Source organism: Cyrtonyx montezumae, unplaced genomic scaffold, assembly GCF_038088225.1.
Source record: "Cyrtonyx montezumae isolate F1298 unplaced genomic scaffold, pur_monq_1.0 scaffold_10, whole genome shotgun sequence".
NCBI lineage: Eukaryota > Metazoa > Chordata > Aves > Galliformes > Odontophoridae > Cyrtonyx > Cyrtonyx montezumae.
Window position 1 is genome coordinate 32,600,478 of NW_027071826.1, and position 24,245 is coordinate 32,624,722.

General features: G+C 47.0%; 2 protein-coding genes across 8 annotated transcripts in view; one reads left to right on the plus strand and one right to left on the minus strand.

The window, feature by feature from the left end:
• Positions 1-13,227, minus strand: part of NUMB (NUMB endocytic adaptor protein) — an 89,785-nt gene extending 76,558 nt beyond the window's left edge. For 5 of the 7 annotated variants that reach the window (XM_065754740.1, XM_065754744.1, XM_065754742.1 and 2 more), the window contains exons 1-2: positions 12,096-12,141; positions 4,684-4,984 (exon numbers count right to left, since the gene is read on the minus strand). The gene's annotated coding sequence lies outside the window, so the exon portion shown is untranslated. Of the gene's footprint in view, positions 1-4,683; positions 4,985-11,559; positions 11,803-12,095; positions 12,142-13,173 lie in introns of those variants that run through there. The other 2 variants (XM_065754738.1, XM_065754739.1) reach the window with 2 other exon arrangements.
• A 5,391-nt stretch (positions 13,228-18,618) lies between these two features.
• Positions 18,619-20,447, plus strand: RIOX1 (ribosomal oxygenase 1). Its single transcript, XM_065755711.1, has one exon. It carries the CDS (start codon positions 18,634-18,636, stop codon positions 20,440-20,442), a length of 1,809 nt encoding a protein of 602 aa, XP_065611783.1. The 5' UTR covers positions 18,619-18,633; the 3' UTR covers positions 20,443-20,447.
• The last annotated feature ends 3,798 nt before the right edge of the window (positions 20,448-24,245 follow it).

Here is a 24,245-nt window from a genome sequence, read left to right on the forward strand (position 1 = left end):
ACAACTGTTAAAGATCAAGCGCTGAAGTACAGTTGAGTAAACACAGTAGCCATCTTCACCAGGAAAACAGGCAAAAAACACTTAATATTCATTTTCTTCTGCTACGCCACAGGTATAGTGCACGTTTACTTGGAAGTAACTTAAAAGCAATGACTCAACTTGGCGTTTGTCAGCATGGAGCATTACAGAAAGTTGGAGGGAGCAAACTGAAATTAAACACTTCCTCCTTCCCAAATAAGAGTTTCTGAGTCTATAATCATACTACATTGTTTTCATGACTAAAATTCTTCAGCTCTTCCACAAATACAAAGGTGTTTACCTTGTAATAGCTGGTCTGTGCAATGTATTTTTAAACAGAATCGAGTTCAGCTGTACTTCAGGTCTCCTTGCACAGGTTGGTTCTAGTTCATTTTGTCAGGAATTTTGTACTTCAACCAAAGCTGCCCTGGGGACTCAGCTCTGACAACACCCCCAGTCCCAGCATGGCACCTGGCACTGCTACAGCTTTTTGCCAGAAAGGTAAGTAGGGCTCACAGTGAAAAGGTACTGACTTGATGCCTCATAGCACTGCAAAAAATACTGAGTTGCTTGAATATAATAGACACCTTTAAGAAGTAAAACACAGGATTTTACAGGTTGTACTGAGTAGTTACAGCAAGTGGCTGCACCTGCATGCAGAGGGGTTTGAAGCACAGAAATACAAAATCTATCAGATCCGATTCAGTCTTCCTGAAAACAGAAGCTGATAAATTAAAAAATTTCAAACACTCATACATATAAAGCACTTGTTCCATTACGACACATCTCAAAAATCAACGCTCATTGAGCTTGGCATTTTAAGCAGCAGTTCCCAAAATAAATGAGGTTTCCCAGGCACACAGACAAAAGGCTCTTCCATTTCCTCAGAAGCACAGAGAGTGACAGGCAGCAATGGACATTAAGGACCTAAAAGCAATAACTTCCTTCCTCTCAGGGCCTAAGTTTGCCACTGCTAGAGGTTTTGTGTAAAACAAGTTCTCTAAGCTACTTGCTTCCATGCAAGCCCCAAACCCGCTGGCTTTAGCCATGGCTGAACAGCTGTGGCACCAGGCCAATCTCCTCAATGCTGGCAGCTGCACACCTGACATCCATATCACTAACAAAGCCACATTCAAAACCAAAAACTCTTAGGACAAGGAACAGAGTTATAACCATACATAAAAAAAAAAAAAAAGACAAAAAAAAAAGCCCCTTCCCACTCTTTGAGACAGTCCCCAGTACCACCACCCTCCTCTCCTCCATCAGGACAGTGCCCTGCTAAGCAGCTTGAAGGCCACACTTGCCCTTTCCTACCTTCAAAGTCCAGTGAATTCTGTACTATTTTCTGCAATGAGGAACATCCTCAAAATGACAACATAAAACACTTCCTCCTCATGAAAAGCTGAAATACATACCGTTTCCACAGGCAATTCCTTCTTTGTTCGCTGCTTTGCACAACTTCCCTCCCAGAACACAAACAACCTTCTCACTCCACTACCAACCCCAAAATAAGCAGCATGCCAGCTCTACATAAGGAGAGCCAGCTTTAACCACCAGCTGCAAGCAATCTTCTTGATTCAGCTCACCACACCAGCACAAAAGATTTGCTTTTTCCCTGTTTTAGTTTCCTGATGGTTCAATGAATGGTTATGGTTTACCAAGGTGTCAAACACAAGGATGCTGCAGAAGCACACAATCAGCAAAGAGCTCTCCTCCTTCAGTGATGACAAACAGGCTAAAATTAACGTGAGCTAACTAGTGCCTCCCTTGGACATCATCAGTAGCATCACTGCCAGGATAAGATGTATTTGTTCACCAACTATATTTGCTGGGGAAATTCAGTACTGAGCGTAGAGCTCACATCCTGGGCTGTTCCTGTGAACACCATACTACTGCCTTGTGTAGTAGCTCCCATGCCACCTCCTATAGCAGGATTTCAGAAAGAACAACCTATGAACTACAGAAAGGTTATAAACTTCAAATGAGGTTTGCAACTGTAAGTCCCAAGGATTATAAACATCTTCCAGCTTGGCACGCCACCTTAACCATAGAGCATAAAATAAAGACAGTTCTCAAAACCTTATTTGCTACACTGAGCAGTAAATATGCTTTTCATGACATTCTCTTGTGTCTAACTTTCCATTATGTATCAAAACAAAAAACAAAGCATGACTCTCAACGAGGCTGGCATGCCAGGAACTTAACAGTTCATGTCAGAAGCATTTGTGATTTTCTCCAAAAATTTTCACAACCTTCACATTCTTCTTGAACATTCTTCGCAATAACTCATTTTTTAATCAGATTTGGATTTATTTAACTGATGGAACAAAATTACACAGCCCACTGCTGTCCTGCCTCTCCTCTTGCTTGACTTGAATTTTAGATATCAAGATGTTCTACTGGTTACAGCTGAAGAAAAGTTCTGCCACCTGCTTAAAGGCTATACAGACTGACTACAAAATAAAAGGAGAATTTCAAGTTATGTTAAAAGGAAATACTGTGACACCTTTCAGATGAACAGTAAATGATACTTTGGTTCCAAGAAACACAAGTCATAAAAAAAAGTACAGGTACATGAAGAGCTTCCTTAACTTTGCTCTGGACAAGACCATTAAGAACCATATTACAGTGTAATCAGCCACTGAACACATCTGCCAAGTATCCAACCTTAAATGACCCCAACTCTGCTAGAGAATAACTGCAAGAAAGCAACATGTATTAGTGACATTTCTCTTGCTTAAGTTCGTTGCAAATGTTACTGGGCCTCACAAGGGTGGTGAGGGGACATGAGTTCCTATCCTTAGAAAAGAGTAAGAATTTACAAATTGGATGGGGAAAAAAAAAAGAATTAGGAAATCCAGGAATACCTGTAGCCCACTTCTAAACTTAAAACAGCAGATGCCCAAAATAACCACAGAACTACAGAATACCTAACTGAACAAAACAACGCTGTTTGCTTTAGCACCTAAGCATGAATGAGATTAATGTCAGTACACTCCCCACCACAATTACTAAGAGAACATCACATCCTTAAAAAAAAAAATTAGAAAACAAAAGCACACAAAACCAACTAGACTTAGTTGAACAATACGTATTAGCAGCACCTGATATAGTGACTATTACATGTTTACCACAATCCTTGCTACCTTCCTACATTAATAACTGTTTTCAATCATTCTGATGTGCCTATAAGGAGGAGAGAGTGAAGAGCAGGATTCAACAAACTGCCCACTTATGCTTTGAAAAGCTATTAAGTGCTGAGTGGAAGAGCTAGTCACAGTGTCATGAAAACAGCTGCCTGGAGAAGCAATTCCCAGCATACTTCATACTGGCAACATTCCCCACTTTCTGTAAACAGTATGTCCCAAGAATTACGCCTGTAGCTTTAGGACAGTATTGTTGCAGGTCCTGCCAGCCATACCTGCCTTGCAAACATTGCACCACATGGTAAACCAAGGAACATACAGTGCAAAAAACCTATAGTGCTGCAATATTCAGAAATGTAACCAAGTATATCTGAAAACAAGCCCTGGAAGGTGGAAGTAATGCCAACCAGAATTTCCAAGCATAGCAGCTGCAGCTATTTTACACCTAACACAAAACAGCAGTCCTCAGGATGTGGGGGTGATACAATGTAAGGCTGGCAGATGCCAGACCTTCCCACTGAAGAAACTGGGACAGCAATTCACAGCAGATTGATCTAGTATCTCTTCACACAGAACTAGACCGGATGTAATGCCCTCTCAGATAGATGAGTAAACAAATCATTAGTTATTCCACAAAGCTAAAAGGCACACAGTTGCAACTAATCATTTTTTATCCATATGATAGGTCTTACAGCACAGCAACATGCATTAGGAAAGCTGAAAGACTATATTTGAAAGGAGAAAGGGAGCTTATGTAGAATTTATCCAAACCAAACACCAAAGCAGTAAACTGAGTAACAAGCAATCGTTTATGTAAAAGCCACATTAAGGAGATTGGAATAAGCATGTTTGTACATTTCCAGATAAAAACTGGAGCCTGTATGTGACAGAAACAAAAAGCAAAAAATCATGTATGTGACAGAAACAAAAAGCAAAAAACTAACCCCATTGCTAGCTCCTTCAAGAAATTGCTTTCCATTCATTACTGGAGATCTAAAGGTAGGAAGATCTGGAAACTAGATATTTTTTCCTCCGCTGCAGTAACATTATCACTAGCAAGGTATAACTGTATCATCACAATCACCAATTATCTTATCATTTGCCTATATTCTGTCTACTCCAACTGGTTCCACTTCCCATGAGACCTAATGCTGTAAAAAAAACAAAAACAAGATATTCAATGCAATTACTACTGTTCACCTTTGATCAGAGGGCTGCACAACCTTCACTTCCAGAAATCCTTACATCTAAGGCTATAATGCAAGTCAATGGATTGTGATACACTGTAGTGGAGACAAAGAGTAAGGCTATCAATAGAACTCTGCTAGTTCAGATAACATCTTGCTATGTACGAGTAACAGGTATGATAATGGTGTGCAGCCATGAGCACTATAATAATTTTATGAGATGTGTTCTCATCAATGAAACCTATGTCCTACGGCAAGACAACCAGTAGTTGGTTGCCCTCAAGAACAGAGCTACATCCACCCTACTTGAAGAGGCACACAAGCTTCATTACCTGTACCAAACTATCAGTGGCCTCTCTCCTATGCAGGCATCAGTTACGCATTTGGAAGAAACTTCAAGGGAAGAGCTGCTGAATGCACAATCTTCACCTCGGGTGGGCCCTGGTGAGGGTGAGGCAGGCAGGACCACTTCCAGAAGAAGCCAGCTCACAGCCCCATGGGCAGTACGCACCGGACCCGTGTCACTTCCTTTTAGCAGCAGCACAGCCCCTCCGTGCTGTCTCCCCTACCCACAGCTCCAGTACTGGTGCTTGCAGAAGTGGAAACAGAGAACTGATCTTGTTGAAAATAAACCTGAAAAAAGAAAAAAAAATTAATTAAGCCGAGTTCCTACAACTTTCATGCATAAAGGAACAACATTAATGTGGGTCCTTACTAATTACTCAGGGCCTTACCTGAAGAGCAGGGTGAGAACTACAAAAACAACAAAGAAAAAATGATGTGGAAAGCAAATCTGACTGAAGCAACAGAAACACATTTTGGACAAGGACTGTTTTAAGAAAGGATCCCGGGACATATTTGAGTTATACTCTAGAGCAGAAATCCAGCTGGGCAAGCAGCTTAGCCATCAGCAAGCAAGACCAGAGATCAGCCAGTCTAACATCTTGGACAATTCCAGCATACATCACAACTTCCAAATTTCCTCACTCTGCAGTTTTTTTCTGAAACACAGGAGATGGACAGTAATAAACCGTCCAGCCAGCCAAACTCCTGCAGATCAGACACAACATTCTACAGGAGAAGGCAAGCTGTTTTGTGGAAAATCTTTTGTCCTACCAAGTGAACACGCTGGTTCCTAGCAAAGCACTGCAGCTCATTATTAGGAAATTAAGACAGGAAATTGAGGAATAAGGAAATTAAGACTGACTCAGATTTTTGCCCTGGATTTCATAAAAAAAAAAAACCACCACACATTGTTTTGATCAACTTATTTATCATCCTTAGCAGTTGTGTGACAATTGCAAGACCTCAGAGGGCCTCGCGGCATTCAGTGTATCTGTATGTCCCAGCACTGCCCGCCTCAAACAGGAGGAGAAGGAGTAAACCTACAGCATTAAAACACCAATTTCACAACCGCTAAATTTCAATGGGCTGGAGCCAAATTGTTTCTCACTTGAATGACAAATACTGTTTATAAGATGTGCAGAAATGGGTCCTCAGCTAAAAGTCAACAAATAGTGTAGGCAGACGTTACATATCCAGTTTGCTCACGGGCAAAATACCACAAGCTGTCTGGGTGCTCAAACTACTTTGGGAACAACCTCCTGTATGCAAAGCAAATAAAGACCAAGACAAGAATTATACGGAGAAAAACTGATCACATCCCAAAGTAAAATTGAAGTACAGAACTACATCAGAAATGTGAGGTAACCAACATGAAATTGTATTACGCTTATGTAAATCAGCATTTCTGAGGCAAGAATTCTGTACTTGAAAGAACAAGGAAAATTGTCACGTAATATTATGCACACACTTCTTTAAAGAAGCATATCCTAATGCACTGTGCAGCAAATTGATATTTTGGCTGTTGAAGTTTGTGCCAAATCAATCTCACAAGCTTTTCTTTTATGCCTTTGAGCAGCCACAAACTTCCGTATTGCAGTGTTGATGAGAAGAAAAATCAGGGTGACTCTATTCAGAAAGCTCTTGGACTCTGAGCACTTCTCATGAAAATCAAAGTTAGAAAGTATTCAGATTGGTAAAGGGCCAAGGGAAATCCTACAAATCCTCAATGTGCCACTGCTCCTGGGGACAGCATAGCAATGATCTGACACAGAGACCATCCTGCTCCTCCCAAACTTGTAAAGAAGCCTCCAGGCCATTTCAGAATTCACCCAAAGAAATCAAAGCCTAAAGAGAAAACAGATGCTGTATCACCCTACTACCCTACAGGTAAACAAAACGATAAGCAGTCCAGATTTTACAGTAACACCAGGCCTTTAACCAAAGGGCATCCAGAGAGTTTTATGCAGCACTCAGACTGCCTTCTATTTGCTGATTGCATATATTAAATCCAAAACACAGCTTAAATATAGAATATGTAATCAAATATTGAAAGACTGTTACAACGACAAGTACTTTACAGAAGGATATGGATTAACTCCTGAACAGAAAGATAGTGGCTGATTAAGTTGCAGCCCTCCACCTGCCTGCATGAGGCTGACTCTCCTCTGGGCTGACCAGCTGCACAGACCTAGCAGTTTCTTTACTGGCTTTCTTTACACAGGAAAATCCATGCACAGTACATGGCTGACACGCATTTGAAACAAACAAACTGCCCCCTCCATCCCCTCACCCCAGCACAAAATAATAACAAGAAAAATAAAACAACAGACGACACTGAACAATTAAATCTAACCATTAACAGGACTATCAATAATTCACGACTGGACAGCAGAAAGATCACATTAAGCACTCTTTGACAACAAAATAACCAGCCTTAAAAAAGAAAAAAAAAAAAAAAAAAAAAAGGACATGCTTAAAAGCATATTAGTAAAGCACTCCACATATCCACACCAGAGGACAGGGCCGCAAATTCTTCCCTCTCCCTGCTGAGATGGCTCAGCAGCAGTTGCAAGTAAGCATCACCCCATGCCTGATGAGCAAGAGTACCCTGTGAGTACTATCCACTGAACTTAGGTTAATAGTTTGAGCAAGAAACAAATATTGGAGCAAAAAGCAAAGGAAGCAGTAAAGTTTCTACAAAACAGACTGTCCAAGCTCCAGGGAAAAACATCAAGGACAAAACTGGATGATTTCTGTTAAGGACATCAAAAGGAAGGTAAATACTTTTCTTTCCTATCATGCACACAAAATAAACCACAAGCCCAACACTTTTATCATCAGCTACGAAAGTTTAGAACTGGCTGTCTGCAATTGCCAACCCAGCTTCTATCCACACCATTCCTCTGTACCAGGAACCAACTCCCACACCCCTCCAGACTTTCGCTTTAACAGTTGATGAATTGAACAGTTGCCTTTGAAAGCAAACTACCCTCACCCAAAACCTAAAATCAACACAGAGATATCAGCTAACCTGAGACCTGGGAGTTTGAAGCCCTGAAGCACTCGCTTGCAAGGTAAAATGAGCAACTCCAAGCTCAGCAGCTATGTGTGCAGTGCCCATCAGCCAACTGCAAGCCTTGGGAACGTCAAAGCACCTCCGAGACAAGGTTTTTTTAATGCACTAAAATCAGTTCACTGCCCAGAAGAAAGCCCAGACTGGAACTGAGTTGATGATGCTTGAACAACATTAAAAGCAGAAGAGAGAGTTTTCAAGTTTGTTGGTTTTTTTCTGTCTTAGAAAGAAAGAAACAAAACAGAAGTGGACATATTCAGAGTAAGAACAGTTAGTGTACAGCAGAAATATTTCTGGCCAGGTGTATCAGTTTGTTTTTACTTTTTTTTTTTTGTCTTTAGAGCCTTGATATCTCCTAGATCCGTGTCCAGTAAAGAAGCCACTAACCAAGTACCTACAACAAGCCACTCTAATTCAATTTCGTGTGTGCCTAAGGATTTTATTAAAGAGTAATGCTCATAAACCAATTCATCAAGGGGATGTTTCCTATAGAAGGAGGGGCAACCAGAAAAAGTCCAAACACTATGGTCAAAGCTTCAAAACACCTGAAAATAGCATTTCACTTAGAAGGCTAACATCAAAACCCAAGAATCCTACAGCTTTGGCACTCAAGGAAGCCTAGAACTTGCTCCTGACTCCAAACTCTGAGATGCGCGGCTTCACTTTTTCTTCAAGAGAACCTCCACAGTTTGGCATTCCCAATCCTTGGTCAGTCCAAGACTCTACACAAACCATTTGTCCTGGCACCCTTTCAGTCACAACACTGCACAAAAAGAAGATGTACATGCAAAAATCACTACCAGAAACAGTAGGTTCAACTCTGCAACGAATGGCTCAGCAGGGACAAATGCTGAGTGATGCAACTGCAGTTCTCAAAGACCTACCTCCTCCTATACAGTTAAAAGGATTCTGGACGGATGCAGAGAAGCAGTTAACATGACATGACGCCATTTGTACTTCCTGATTGATGGCAGTCTATCAGTGCTTGCGAGTTTATCGATACAAATCTTAGTCAATGAAAAAAGGAAGAGTGCTGCCTCCTGCACGGTGGAATAATCCTCCTGATCTTGTTAGGAAAGTTCTCATTCCCGATGCATCATCTGTCTTGACTGCACACTGTAAAGAACATCAAAATGGCTAATTGATGGATCCCACCGCTGAGATGAGCACATCCTCTCCCAGGCACAGCTGTGTCACTGAAGCTGCAGCCCTTCCCCTCACTGCTGCTGCCACGGCCCATATCTACGCATCACTGGGAAAAATTGAAGAACTTTTTCCAGTTTGAGTTTTCATCAGCCAAGCCAACATAAAATAATTTTGCTAATCCAGGTGATTTGACAGAACTATCCCAAAAAATTCCCAAGCAAATTTAAATCAAGATGCAGTCCCACCTCCCACTGCCATCTTCACCCACCCCAATGGTCAGAAACACGATCCAGCCAAAACCTAACAAAGCAAGAAGTAATTCATTACACCAGCTTGATTTAACTCCCGGACTTGAACTCCTAGACACAAAGACTCCTGTGGCAGCATGAAAAGATGCACAGACAGGAAGGAGGCTGATCCACCACAGCCCAAGTTTAAACTGCCAAGTTTCTAGACGAGCTTAGGCAAACCTAGGAGAGCTGCTTCAGAAAAGAGGTCACAACCCCTTCCCCCATACAGGCAGTAACATTCGCACAGTAACACAGTCAGCCTGTTCAGGCAGCTGATCCCAATGAAGTCTGTATATTTTTCTGTGCCACCATTTTCATCTGGATCAGCAAAGAGGGAGCAACGAAAGAGTAATTTTTTGGTGAAAGTACTGCCAGAGACATCTGCTCTGGTTACAATGCCCTAGAGGATGCATGAGAAGCTTTAGAGCGATCCAGTTCACGCTTGGTGAAGCTACAGAGAAAGAAAGGCAACAGGCACTGATGTCACACAGTAAAATAAAGATCCCTGGACTGAACAACTACCTATAATTTCAATGTTTTCGCTGATCAAGGTACTTCAAAAGCAAAATTAAAGCCCCAATTTCACTTAAGCTTAAACCAAGCTTGCTTAATAGACTACTATAATTACATCCAATCTACTCTAAAAAAGAAAAAAATTACCAGGTCAGAGTGTCAGATGAGTGCAATTGCATGAGCTCAGGCTGCCACAAGCATCTCTCACCATCAAGGTTTGGCAGAGCATCATTTCCGGAGTGAGAAGACTTACTTTTCTATAACATCAGGACAGTTCGGTGCTTTGGTGTTGGGTTTATTTTTATTATATTATTGGTTTGTTTTTATATTATGCAGCTTCACCAACAGTAGTAGCAGAACAAAGCCAGCTACAGGCAGAATTCAAGAACCCTGAGGAGTGCTGAAGCAAGCAGTTAAGAGCACATGATTAACACCGCACAACAGTATGTATTCCTTCTAGCCCCCATTACTGGGGAGGTAAGTACTTTTCCGAGGATTTTTACTGTTACTTCAGCAAGCTTTTCACCCACCACTCCCATTACTGGAGAAAGAAAAGTACTTAAAAGATCATTCCAACACCACGCAACTAAACCACGCTGCAAAGCATAATAATGGGAGACTTGCAAGTTCTGAGAGCCCAGCGTGGCTGGTTGGTTTGTTTGCTGCACCTTCATTTTCTGCACATTTGAGTGCAGTACTAAGTGTAGGGAAGTCATTCCCAGGCTGAAAAATAAGTTTTCAGCTAATAAGGATTTAAATGTTTTATTTGAATTGCATTTTTTCTTTGGGCTTCAGAAAGCAAAATAAAAAAATTCTTTGATGTGTTATGTTTGGAGCTGTACACATCAGAGTTTTCACTGAGGCTTAAAACCAACACCTTACTCAGCTACAGATGAAACAATTAACGTCGCACAACCCAGGCTATCAAAACAAGAACCATGGGCAAAGATGAACACATCTCAGATTCGTTCCTTCTGACTTTGTTCACATTATATTTTGTATCCCTTCCACGAGATTTTTGCTAGGAAAAAAAAAAAAGGGCAACATTTCCACAGAGAATTGCCAAGAGCTGAAGAAATGGAAAACACAGTAATGAGCAGAAAAACAATACTGTTTCGCTATGGTAACTATTAACTTCTGCATAATCGTAGAGAGTGTGTTAGGAGTAACCAGAGATCAATAAGTCAAATAGAAGTGATGAGTCAGAAATCCACTTAAATATTTACACTTTTTCTACGAGCCATAGCTGGGGCAGCACTGTAGCCAAGCGGAATGACTGTGCCTTCCGACTCACCCTCCCACATCGGACCCTAGCTGGAGAGGCAAGAAAGACAAACGAAAACCACAAAGCCAACGCCAGTGACATGACAGCTGGACACTGAGGTGGTTACAAGCATCTCCCAGCGCAGGCAGCCGGCCGAGAAGCACTGACAAAACCCTTGATAACGCAGTGACACAGACACTGAATAGGAATCAGAGCGAGAGCTCCCTTATCATTTCATGAAGCACTAAGGAGCAGGTTACATAAATCCACCGGACCGAGGGAGCCTCAGAGCAGGGCTGCCGCTCTCCTCTGAGAGATGCACCACGTTGCTCGTTTCCATCGGTGCAATAAAATGAGTTAAGCACATTCCAGACAGAAGCCGTGCTTAACCCTTGCTCAGCACCCGAAAACGAAGCCGGGTCGCGCCCGCCCGCGGCGCGGGCTCCGTCCGGCCGCAGCCGCACGCCGTCGCTCGCCCATCCCCGCCGCCTTCTGCCCGATAACAGCTCCCATTGTGCAGCCGCTCGGCGCAGGAAGCCGAGAGCCGCGCTCCCAGGTGGGAAGACGCGATCCTCACCTCAGCGGCCGCTCCAACAACAGCTCGCACCGAGCGCCTCGGCTCCGCACGATTCCCACACGCTGAGGGCACCCCGCCGGGCCGGGGCCGCTACAAAGCAGCGCGGGCCGGGCGGCACCGGGGGACTCTCGGCCCGGAGGAGGGCTCAGGCAGCCGGCAGCGGAGCAGCAGGAAGCGCCGGGGGCCGCTCCGCGGGGCCGGGGGCTCCGAGAGCTCCGTGCTCTCCCCTGCCGCCCGCCGCCGGGCCCTCGCGGCCGCCCCCGCCGGCTCCACCTGCGCCGCGCTCGGCGCCCCACCCCGGGCCCGGCCCGGCCTCGCCGCCCCCCGCCCCAGGCCGTGCGCCGCAGGGCGTCGCCGCCTCCCCCGGCCCCTCACGTACTTCCCCGGGGCGCCGCCGCCCGCGCCCCCCCCCACCGATCCCGCTCAGGCTCCGCCGCCCCGCGCCCGTAACACCCCCGGGCGCCCCGCCCGCGGCCCCCTCGCCTGCCGCGGCTCCGGCCCGACCTCACCCCGCCCCGCGGCCCAGAGGCGCTCACCTGCCGGCCGCAGCCGCTCCCTCCGGCGCCTCCTCGGCCGCCCGTCGCCACTGAGCAGCGCCGCCGCCCCCCCCTCTTTCCCTCCCTCCCCCCCCCGCAGCACTCCCGTCCCCGCCGTCCGCCACGCCCCCCGCTGCCGCCCATTGGCCGCCCTTCCCGTCGCTCTGCCCTGGGATGGCCGCGCGGCGCTTCCCGTCAAAGCTCCGTCCCCGCCCCTCTCCTCCCACGGGCCCCCGAGTGTTTTATTCACTCAGGGGCTTTGGCGCCCCCACTCCATTCCGCCGTTCCCCATTGGGCGAAGCGGTCGAAAGGAAGCGCCGCGATAGGCTGCCGGAGGTGCCAGCTGCGGCGGTGGGCCCGCCTCCCCGCTCGGCGTTAGGCCGCGCTGGGGCGGCTGCGGTGCGGGTACGGCGGGTGGGCGCCGTGCGGGGTAGAAAGCTGCGTTCCGCCCCGGAGCCGAGGCATGGAGACCCTCCGGGCGGTGGGGCCGCCCTACAAGCAGGGCCTTGCCTTACACAGAACGGCTCTGGGTTTCGCTGTGCCGTCGGCTTCCTTTCCTCCCTACAAAAGCTGCCATCCCCGCGGGCAGATGTCAGCTGCCGCAGAAGCATCCTCCACTATCGCTGTCGGGGCTTTTCCGCAGGCCGGGTGTCTTCCCCGGCTGGGGGCTGTGAAAGGCCCTCGCAGGGGAGAGCCCAGGCCCGTGGGCAGCGCGGCGAGGAGGCTGATTGGGGCCGATGAGGAGGAGCGGTGCTCCCGCAGGGATCGCGGTCCGCAAGCGGTGGTGCGTGGTGCCACCCATAGAGCCCGGTGCTACCTCGGTTACACTGCCTCGGCTGCCCCTAAGGACCGCTTCCTTCTGTGCTAAGATGTGCCACGTCTTCCATCATTTGCAGGCTGGGTTACGGGGAAAATGTGAGCGGTCTGCTCTTAAGGCCCAAAATGTTGTCCCCCGGCCTCCTTCCCCAGTGCCATAAAGCACAGGCGTGCCTCTGTGTTGAAAGCAGGGAGGCTGTGCCTCGCACGGCAGAGACCCCAGGGCTGACTGTGCTTACCAGGCCGGACTGAGGCTTTTTACCTGGGCTGCCGGTTCCCAGCTGCTGTCTCCTCTCTCTCACCAGGCACTCAAACGCCTACTTGATCCAAAATGCAAGCTGAAATGGTTCCTGGAAAATAAATAAGTAAATAAATAAATACAAATAAACCAACAAACACAACACCTCAGGAAATTGAAATGCAAAGATTACGTAAGGTTCCTCTGTATCATTATCTCATTATCTCCACTATCTCCTCCCTGCATGCACTAGTACCCCTTGCTCCTCTTTGTTCCTGAATCAAGCAAAGAAAGAGAGCGACAAAGAATATGGGCTATAGTGAACTGGCACACACCCGGAACAGAACACGAAGGAACTGGTATCGGTGCTCATCTCAAAACACAGTGTGCAAAAAGCATTTAAGTTGGAGGTGCTGGGACAGGAGCAGGAGGATGACACCAACTCCGAGTTTCAGATTGATGCTCTGTCCGCCCAAGTCACCACATGTTTAAGAATTAAACTAAGAGGAAAAAAAATAGATAAATTCTTACACCTCATGTCACTCTGCTCAGAAAGCAAAACCAAAGCAGACAGCAGCTCTCCTTTTCACAGCTGCCTCTGTTACTTTCAGAGTGCTGCTCCCAGACAGCAGCGTAATGCAGTTACGTTTCAGCCACTGTCCCAAAATGACTAGGCAGACATTTCTACCAGCCTTGAGATCTGCTCTGTTGTTAAACCTGGAGCCATTTCTGACCTGGCATAGCTCTTAATATCTTCAATTCCCCATGACTTTGGTTTAACTCTTCATAATATTCACTACCTCTGGACCTGGGACAACATTTTTGATAAAGCATGGCACCTTAAACTTCAATTTCTAAGTAATCTCATACCATCTTTGTATTATAAGGACACTGTTCTCAAATGAGAATTATCTGAAGACGGGTAAAGAAAAGGATAGGACATCCTATTGTAACTAAAGTTCCTGTACATGCTTCAGCTATATGTAGCTTTTGCAAATATGCATTAGATATTTAATTTGATTGGTTGTTATACTACTTCTCTGCCCAGCTACCTGGATCTCCCCAGCTCCCCATATAATCATTGGTGACCAAAGGGAAAGGGTTTTTTTGTGGGAAAGGAAGTGAAGATGACCCTAGAGGTCACCTTAATGGAACAAGCTGAGCATTCAACACAGCAACCTAAACATTCGCTACACTGACCTGTGGATCTCACTCCACACAGTCAGTCTTCACGCAGAGAGTTGCCCTGAATGGAGAAAAACTAGTTCTCCAGGGCCTCATATTGGAAGCAAAGCTTCAGGGTGCTTAAATTTTTTGTTAGTAACAAAGAAATGGGAGAGATATGATAGCACATTAAAGACATCCAGCCCGACTGCCCCTTTCCCACCTTTTAAGAGAAGAGCATTCTGTGGGTAGTATGCTGGATTAATGGAGCTACCTGGGTATGTCATGTCCACGTGCTCCTGACAGCAGTTCCGTTTTAGACAAGATCCTTTCTGGTCTCACTGGGACAGCAGGATAGTATGCTATCCCCTAGGGAGCTGAGAGTATATTACACACGCGCTCATGATAATACAAACTCCGTGTCCTCAACACAGATACCCAGAGGCTTAACATCATTCCTTCCTATTGGCTACCTAAAACAATGTTGGCGATTAAATCTCTCTTCTCTATAATCGCACTGTAATACTATCTCTTCTAGGAACAAGCCATACCAGTATAAATACTACAACATAAGCATTTTTATGTTGCTATAACCGTGCTGACCCCAGAGGAATTCCACCTCTTTGACAACTTGTTTGCATGAACGAGCACTGAAAATGTTCAAAAACATTTCAAAAGAGTGCTTCTAGCAGCAATACAAATCTACTACGGGAAGCAAAAACCCAAGTGTTACACACAGGCTTTCTCCTGTTACACTCTGAGCAGACCTGAACACTATGGTTGCTAAACCAAGACATCCGGTTTGCATGGACATTGTCATCTTGGTTGAGCTGCATCAGAGGTGAGGGAGTGATTTCAGAATGCCTGAGAAAAAAATCAGTACAGACAGCCTTTTTTTTGTCCACTTATCAGGAAAAACGAGATGAAGATTTTTGCATGATTTCTTCGGAAGAGAAATGTACCGAAGAACCAACTGCTGAATGGCACTGCTATATGTTCCTTTTGATCTAGAGGACATATACACAGTTAATGTAAAACGCTTTGCAGTTCCCATAATTAATAAGGAAAGAATCTGAATAGTAAGAATTCTTTACAATCTTTCTTCCTCAGAGATGCCTCACCCAAACAGTTTGCCAAGAGACAGCTCTGTACATCACAAAGCATATTCTCTACCGCCAGACACACAATGCGTGCAGAACAGTCTGACTATCCCTTTTATCTCAATTATCTATGTATGAGTAATCTTACAGGGCAAATACTTCATTCAGATTCTCTTTGCTTCCATTTTATGATGTGAATTTTCATGGCCGTTTACTTTTCTCCTCCTGCTGAAAAGCAAGAAGATTGGAGTCTTGGAGTCTGCAGCTTTGTGTTTAGTCATTGCCCACGGAGTCACTGCAGATGGTATCTGCTCAGCACTACCAAATGCTAGATGACATCTATTAAGAGCACAAAACAACCTCATGAAATTGCTATCAAAATGCTTACAAAGTAAGCCCCGTGATCCCAGTAGGAATGAGGTGACAGCTCAGTAGAAGGTCCTACTCAAATATTTTATGTAATTTCAGCTTCAAGTTACAAAGTGTATTTTAGTGTCACACAGGACCAGAGGATATATCTGTGCTTCCAATTCCCTCCAAAAAGATAATTTTGTAGGGCAGCATGGACCTTGTAATAATTATTTTTATAAACTTGTTTTAATTGGACTATTGCATGGCAGGGAAGGCTTATTTTCTCAGTGGGGCTCTGTGTGCCAGAGAACCAGGATTAAAGACCGCAACCAGTCACTGAATAAGAAAATCACTGAGAAGAGAGAAACAGCTGGAGATAGGCCAAAGTCTCTGCCAAGAGATGCTTCAGTGAGTGAGTGCATTCACTCTGATGAGCAGCCCAGAGGATGGCTCTTGAGAAACAGTTCCTGAATTAGCTTTTAGTCTTGTTATCTGGCAGTGAACTTCATAGCCTTCACAAAGAGGAGCAGGCTTCACAATCCTGCCCAGTGTCCTTTCAGTGATGACAAACTGGATGTCACCAGGCTGTATGAGACACACTGTAGAAGCTCTAGTTGAGGAAACCTGTTAGCGAAGGCCTGAAATGTTCTTCTACCTTAGTGGGTGTTGCTTTTGGCACAAGAACAAAACTGACAGCGCAAGAGGAAGGCTGCCAGCAAAGTGATCATGAGAAAAAGGATTAAACCTAGTTTAACTTTCTGAAAGTGAAAAAAATGTACCAGGCATTGGCATTGTGCACTGTGGTGAACAATTGGGCATCCAAAACACAGGGGAAGGTCCCATACACAGAAGTGAAAATTGCGGGATAGGCCTCATCGTGCAAAGAATTTTGCCCTTTCCACTCACTAGTGAAGAATGATCACAGCTTTGCAGGATCAGGCCTTATATGAACTGCTCTCCAAACTCAAGATATCAATTCTCTGAACCATGAGTGAGAAAAAGGTAAAATACCAAATGAGCCCGGCATCTCTTTGAGGTGCAATTTTCTCACTTCTTCTGAACTCATCTGTGGCTCTTTAATGAGTTGCACTCCACACATTTTTTATGTCCTCTTAAATAAAACGTGTGTGGCTCTTGGCAGTGCAGCCTATATGCTGATAACATCTGAGTGACTTGGTGCTAAATTCTAATTAAGACATTTAATTGAGCCTCCGGTTGCTATTAGGCCTATATGAGCAGTAGCTGGAGACCACCTAATCAGGCCTGTGCTACTTTCTTTATGTTTATTTAAAGAGCTTTACGTGACACACTATTTTCTTCAGGACAAATTCCCTTGAAATACTGGACAATGAATGGAAACAGCATGGAGACCTTTTGGCTATTCCTAGACAACCATCTGAGTACTCTGTAAGCGATATTAAAGCTCCCTCTTTGTGCCTTAGGTCAAAATCCTTTCTTATGTGGCATAGAAAAATAGCAACACGCTTCTTTCTTGAATGCCTTCACTATTTGAAAGGCTCAACTGTCAGAAGAAATGCATTACACAGATCTCACTGCCCTTATTTGCTACCATGTCCTTCACTTTGGGACTTTGTTACACATCAAGAATCCCAATGGCAGTCATCTATCTGTCAGCGTCAGAAGGGGATGTTTGTGCCGAGATGTGAGCCCCACAGCAAGACTTTGAACCCACCCGGCTGGTAAACATCCAGGACAGCACTGCTGGACTCAGTGCTGCTGCTCAGAGCAGCTCAGCTCAGCTCTGCACAATTACTCAGCTTCTGAGAATCACTTGAGTAAATTAAACAGTAACACAAATAACACCTCACAAGCCCAGAGCTCTCAAAGGTCTTTTCGCGCCCCAAAGCCTACTTAGCCATGCTTCCATACAATTAAAGCATACAATAGCCAAACTTCTACCGTATTCCAAAGCCGAGCATCTCGGTTTTGTGCAGGGCCCAGCTCTGTCGATACGGTTTCAGCTGATAAGATTATTCTGCTAAGCGGGGCTTAACCTTGGAAAACAAAGCGCGGTTTGAAACGCAGCGCTCACCCTCCCTCCCCTCGCAGCGCACAGACGCGCAGCTCGCTTTCACTTCCATCTGGAACCCCACCCGCAGCAGTAACCCCGCGAGGGCATTCCCCACGCGCACGCACCCGCACGGCAGTGCTGCCACCTGCCGGCACGGCCCGGACCTGCGGGAACCGCGCGCCTCTGACGGCGGCTCCGTTATCCCGACGCTCGCCCGGCGGACCGGTGGAGACCCTGCCAATGGCCCACGGCTGTTACACTGTGCGGCCCGCGCAGCCGATCTGCACGCGTCCTGCGAGCATTGGCCGCCTATGATGAGCGGTAGAGGCGGCACGACGCCGATACTGAAGTCTACAAGAGGGCAACGCCGGCTGCGTGACCCAGAAGCACGCGTGGACACGTAACTGCTAACAGGAGTCTCCCGATACACCTCCCGTGCAAAATCCGCTGCCACAAATCTGAGTCCGCCGGAGATTCCTCTCACGGAAGCACCGCACAGTGCACCTCTACTGTTGGAAGTTTGCTCGTGACCAGAAACGCACCCACGCACAAACGCGGCGCCATTTTCCACGCCCTCCGGAGCGCCTCTCCTTTCCCCCTCGGCAGCGCCGTTCTGAGAGCTCCGGGCACAAGAGAGGAACGGAGAGAGCGCGGACAAAGCGCGCCGGTTACGCAGAGAACGAATGTGAGGAATGGAACGCGGCGTTACAGGGCGGCCCTTTGTTCGGGGAGGGGAACACCGCCGAGCCGCGCTGCCCGCGCTCCCACGAGGCACGGCGCCCGCCCGGAAGCAGCCGCGCCGGGAGCGGCGGGGCGGGGCGGGGTTGCGTGGCGGCGATGGCGGCGTGTGTCGCGGAGGAGCGGCAGCGGGTGGGCCGGCTCTCGGCGTTGTCTGTGTACCGCCGGGCGCTGGGGCCAGGGCGGCTGGAGCGGCGCCGCCGCGGGACGCCGCTGCCCTCGGGCGGTAAGCGGAGCAAAACGCGGCCGAGGCGCGGCGCGGCGGGAGGAGGCGGCCCGGAGCGGGCTGCGCCGCAGAGGGACGCAGCCGTCCCCGACCGCGTGGAGCGGACCGGAAGCCCCGAAGCCAAGCGGCGGGGAGACCTTAAGACGAGCTCGAGAGGCCTGCCGGACAAGGCTCCGGCCGCAAACCTCGAAGCCGAGGCACCTGGAGCCCCTTTGACAACCCCGGGCGGCCCGCGGGCCAAGGCTCCGGCCGGGAGCCCCGAAGGGAAACCATCCGGAGAGCCCCCGGCCGGCCCAGGCGGAGGAGGCGTGCTGGGGCTGCTGCGGCGGCTGGGGCGGCTGGAGGACAGCCGGCGGCGGGCGGCAGAGCTGTTCCGGTGGCTGGTGGCACCGGTGGCACCGGAAGAGTTTGCAGAGCGGCACTGGGAGCGGGCACCGCTGCTGCTGCAGCGGGGCGATCCCAGCTACTACGCGGGGCTGTTCTCCACGGCTGACTTCGATGCCGTGCTGCGCAGTGGAGACGTGCACTTCGGGACCCATCTGGACGTGACCAGCTACGCTGAGGGGGTGCGGGAGACGCACAACCCCGTGGGCCGGGCGCTCCCTGCCGTCGTCTGGGACTTCTACCAGAATGGGTGCTCCCTGCGGCTCCTCAGCCCCCAGGCCTTCTCCACTGCCGTCTGGCACTTCCTCTCCATCCTGCAGGAGCACTTCGGGAGCATGGCCGGGGCCAATACCTACCTCACACCGCCAGGCACACAGGGCTTCGCCCCTCATTACGATGACATTGAGGCCTTTGTGCTGCAGCTGGAAGGCAAGAAGCACTGGCGCGTTTACAGCCCCCGGACGAGCTCTGAGGCGCTGCCCCAGTTCTCCAGCGCCAACCTCACGCAGGCAGAGCTCGGTGAGCCCCTGCTGGAAGTGGTGCTGGAGGCTGGAGACCTGCTATACTTTCCCCGGGGCTTTATCCACCAGGCCGACTGTCTACCGGATGCACACTCGCTCCACATCACAGTGTCCTCCTACCAGAGAAACTCCTGGGGCGACTTCTTGGAGAAGCTGCTCCCAGCTGCCCTGCAGATGGCCCTAGAGGAGGACCTGGAGTATCGGCAAGGGCTTCCCATGGGCTGCCTGGGGTACATGGGGGTTGCCAACTCAGATGCAGTCGATGCTCGCCGAACGGCATTTGTGGAGAAGGTACAGCATCTCATAAAGAAACTTGTTGAGTATGCACCCATTGATGCTGCCATGGATCAGAGGGCTAAGTCATTTCTCCATGACTGTCTACCCCCAGTGCTTACACAAAGTGAGAAACAGCTGAGCGTGTATGGCTTTCCAGCCCGGTGGCAAGATGGAGGGCCCCGCAATGTCGATATACTAATAACAAAAGACACAGAAGTACGTCTTCTCCATCATGGCATTGTTAGATTGTGCAATGAAGAAGCAGGAGTGATGCTGTATTACACAACAGAAAACTCAAGAGTGTATCATAAGGAAGAACCCAAGTACCTCGAGATAGGTCCTGAGTATACAGACAGTATTGAATTTCTCCTGTCCTCCTATCCAAACCATGTCAGTGTGGATACCCTCCCATGTGATGCCTTGGAGGACAAGATTTCTCTAGCTACAATCCTGTTTGAGAAGGGCATTCTGACTACTAAAAAGCCACTTGTGCAAGTTTAACTCTTTATTTTTGAACAAAATAAAAATACATTTGTTTAGAAAATAGTCTCCTCGCATTAAAGCCACTATATGCAAATGAGCAGTCTGATCCCAGCATCTAACCTGAGGGCAGAAGGGTTTTGACCTGAGTAGAGAAATGACAAATTAAAATAAGCATCTGCTTTTTAAGAGCAACTCTGCATGGCTTTGCCAGACATATTACTACATGCTAGGTAATTTCAGAAAGCAGTGAGCTTTTTTTATGATATGTAAATTGTCAGTGTTTTTCCAAGTACTGTAAAGCAGCCTGTGTGACAGAGGGAAGTACTCTCATTACCTACATGCGTGTTTGCTGATGGTGACTGTATTTGTAGTGGGAGGTGCTGGTTGGTTATGATCCCAGTAAGGAAGACTAAGAGTTGGTGAGTTTATCATTTAAAAATATTATTAGAGCTAACATTAAGAGCACTGATAATCTTAGGTCCCTTTAGACAGGAATGGTCCGTGTAAATAATGCCATGCAGATAGCACACAGCAGACATGCTTCTCTGTTGATCATTCAATGAATTACAAGATTTTCTTACAGGAAACAGCTCTATTTGCCATACTTATAATAAAGCAGAAATGATATGTGCTTGAAAACTTGCTGCACTGTTAATATCTAACAAGATACTTGCTGCTGATAATAATTTGGGAGGAGCTGTTGACTCTCCACAGGGTGGAGAGGCCTTGCTAAGTGATCTTGACAAATTAGAGGGCTGGGCAATCATCAGACACATTAAATTTAACAAGAGCAGGTGCTGAATTCTGCACCTCGGATGGGGCAACCCTGGCTGTATGTACGGACTGGGGAATGAGAGGCTGGAGAACAGCCATGTGGAAAGGGATCTGGGTGTTCTGGCTGATTGCAAGTTGAACATGAGTCAGCAGCATGCCCTGGCAGCCAAAATGGCAAACTGTACCTTGGGGTATACCAAGCCCACCACTGCAAGCCCGGCAAGAGGTGGGACTGTCTTGCTCTCAGAAATGTGGTCTCAATTTTGCGTAGTCCTGTGTGGAGCCAGGAGATGGAATCCATGCTCCTTGTAGTTCCCTCCCAACTCAAGGTGTTCTACAACTCTACTGTAAAGGTAATGCCATTCAGACAGTGTACTCAGCAGTACTGAATGGGAGCTACTCATAGGCTTCTCTAGTTAACAACAGCTGACCGAGTGAGTCCTTCAGCTAGAGGGGTTGTGCAGCATAACACAGGCCTGGAGACTGTGCTGTATGTGCAATGTGGCACAGGTCTGGTCATGCTCAGGTTAGTTGTACTGTAGATCACTGACTTCTTGATGTACAGTGGTCTGGTCATGATAACTGACTTCCACTGAGAAAAATAATGAGATGCCTTATAACACAGAATCACAGAACTGTAGGGGCTGGAAGAGATTGAATCCAACTCCCCGGCCAAAGCAGCTCCCTAGCCCAGGTTGCACAGGTAGGCATCCAGGAAGGTCTTGAACGGCTCCAGAGAAGGAGACCCCACAACTCCTCTGTGCAGCCTGTGCCAGTGCTCCATCACCCTCAATATAAAGAAGTCCTTACATACTTTTGTGCGGAACTTCCTATGCTTCAGTTTGTGGCCATTTCCCTTTGTCCTATTGCCACACTCCACTGAGAAGAGTCTGGCCTCATCCCTTTGCCTCCCACACCTTAGATATTTATAGACATATGTTATTGAGGACTTCAGACCTAGTGACAAACTGATTTCTGCCTTGCAACAATGAAGTTGCTGTGTCATTTTAACACTTCCCTGAGCTGTTCCATGAATTTCTTTTGCAAGAGACACATGCCAAGTACAGGGTGTCTGACTGGTGTACTCTTGTATTTGAGTCCTTCCACATGACCTAGGAAATGGCTGCAAATGACCTGACTTCATAAGTTGTTTTTCACATTTGTATAGTAAACCCCTGTTCACAGATATGGCGCTACAATACCACTAACATCCAAAGGAGGGGGACTGCAGCTGCGCCTTCCTCTGAGTCTGTTACTCCAAGGATAACAACTAGTAAGCCTGAAAGCAGATTGCTATCAAGAGACTTGTGCCTTGTGCCTTGTGTTTGGACTTGCCATTTGGAAAGAGCGCCTGTGGCAGTTGACCTGACAGGATTGGCAGGAACTGCCTGTTTGGCAGTGAGACACCAGGGCCGAGCAGAGTTGACAGCCTTTGGAGATGCTCCCACAGTACCAAAGGACCAGCTGTCATGAGTTTGCCCTGCTGCAGACACTGGCATAGCTGCAGCTATGGCAACAAACAGCCTTGATGTATATTAGCACACGGATGTCCCTCACTTGCAGTAACTCTGCCTGCATGTAGGATGGTATAGACAATAACTACCTTGATGGGGACCACAAATCTCCCCACTGTGGAGCACTAGGATTTACCAAGCAGCCAGAACTTGCTTGCCCCATGAGGCAGTAGGGTAGACTGTCACTTCTGCTGCTTGATGCAAGCCATCTGAAAACACCATTCTTCGGATTCTGGGGAAATGTCTAATCAGGCCACATCATGGCTAATAGCAGGGAAAGCTCAGCATGCCATATGGCAAGGCAAGGCTTACTTGGACTGTATCCCTGGGATATACCCAACAGATGCCCGCTATATGTGCCTGTTCCTCCAGAAGCAGTAGTGTCTGAAGTGCTGGAGTGCAGCAATACAGGACCAAAGAGCAGGGATGTGTACTGTGGTACATGGAGCAAACACAACAAAAGACCTGGAGGGTGCCATCACCTCTATGTATTCTGTGCAACTCCTCAGCATATCTCAGTATCCCCACCAGTTACCTCCAACTGCAGTCCAGCTGAAAAGCTGTGCTGACATTTGACTCACTTTGTATTCAGTTCAACAGTATTTAACTGAGTCTTGAAGGCAGCCTTTGAAGTATCAGGGAAACCACTCTTCTCAACAAGCTCTAGAGGTACAAGTCCATCTGCAACTCCTCATCACTGCACTCACAAGTTGTTGCAAAAGCAAATATTTTGTTAAACGAGCAAACAAAGCCTTGTAACCTCAAAGAAAGAAGATCCCCAGTGCTCAGTCTCCTTTCTCACCACTGTACCAAGGGGCAAGGGGTCCATTTTGAACTAAATGACCTTCTGAGTTGGGGGTCTAAAAGTTCACTCAGGACAAGGAAGATGCTTGCAAGAAATTTAGGCTTTGTTCTACTCTGAGCGTGCCCAGGTCTAAAGGATCAAAACTAACAGATGCCTTCTCATTTATGGAATTAGTGTTGTTCATGCCTGCACCAATTTAACCCCAATAATATAGCTTCAAATACAGCTGCTGCTAGAATTGCATTTACATTTCCTGTGATTTCTCTGACCTTTTTCAATCAGACATTGAGAAAAGGAATAGCATTTGAATTGGTCTTAATTTCATAGATTATATGCAATATGCTGTAATCTTCCTGGTGGCTTTTGAACTTCAGATAAATTTTCCATTGAACTATAGTCTCCTCATCCATATACCATCTTCAACTCTTTGGTACAGAGATTTCACCACATACACAGTGAATGCTTCATCTCAGCATGTTCTGCCTGGTCATATCCACTGCTGGCCCCAGTGTGCTCTAGCCATCCAAGAAAGTCTTCTGCTTTCTACAATCTCCTCCCAAAAGATTTATATCTCCTGCTTGATTGAATAATCTTTCTTATGTAAGAGATCAGAACTGGCAGAAGAGAATTAGTAGCAAATGAAACTCCCTTCCCTACCCAGAGTATTTTGTAATTGATTCTCTTGACAGACCAAGCCAACGCCCTCATGCTAACAATGTGCTCTCTCA

Excerpts from the sequence above, each read along its gene's own strand:
- RIOX1 (XM_065755711.1), top strand. The coding sequence starts at position 18,634 with ATGGCGGCGTGTGTCGCGGAGGAGCGGCAGCGGGTGGGCCGGCTCTCG.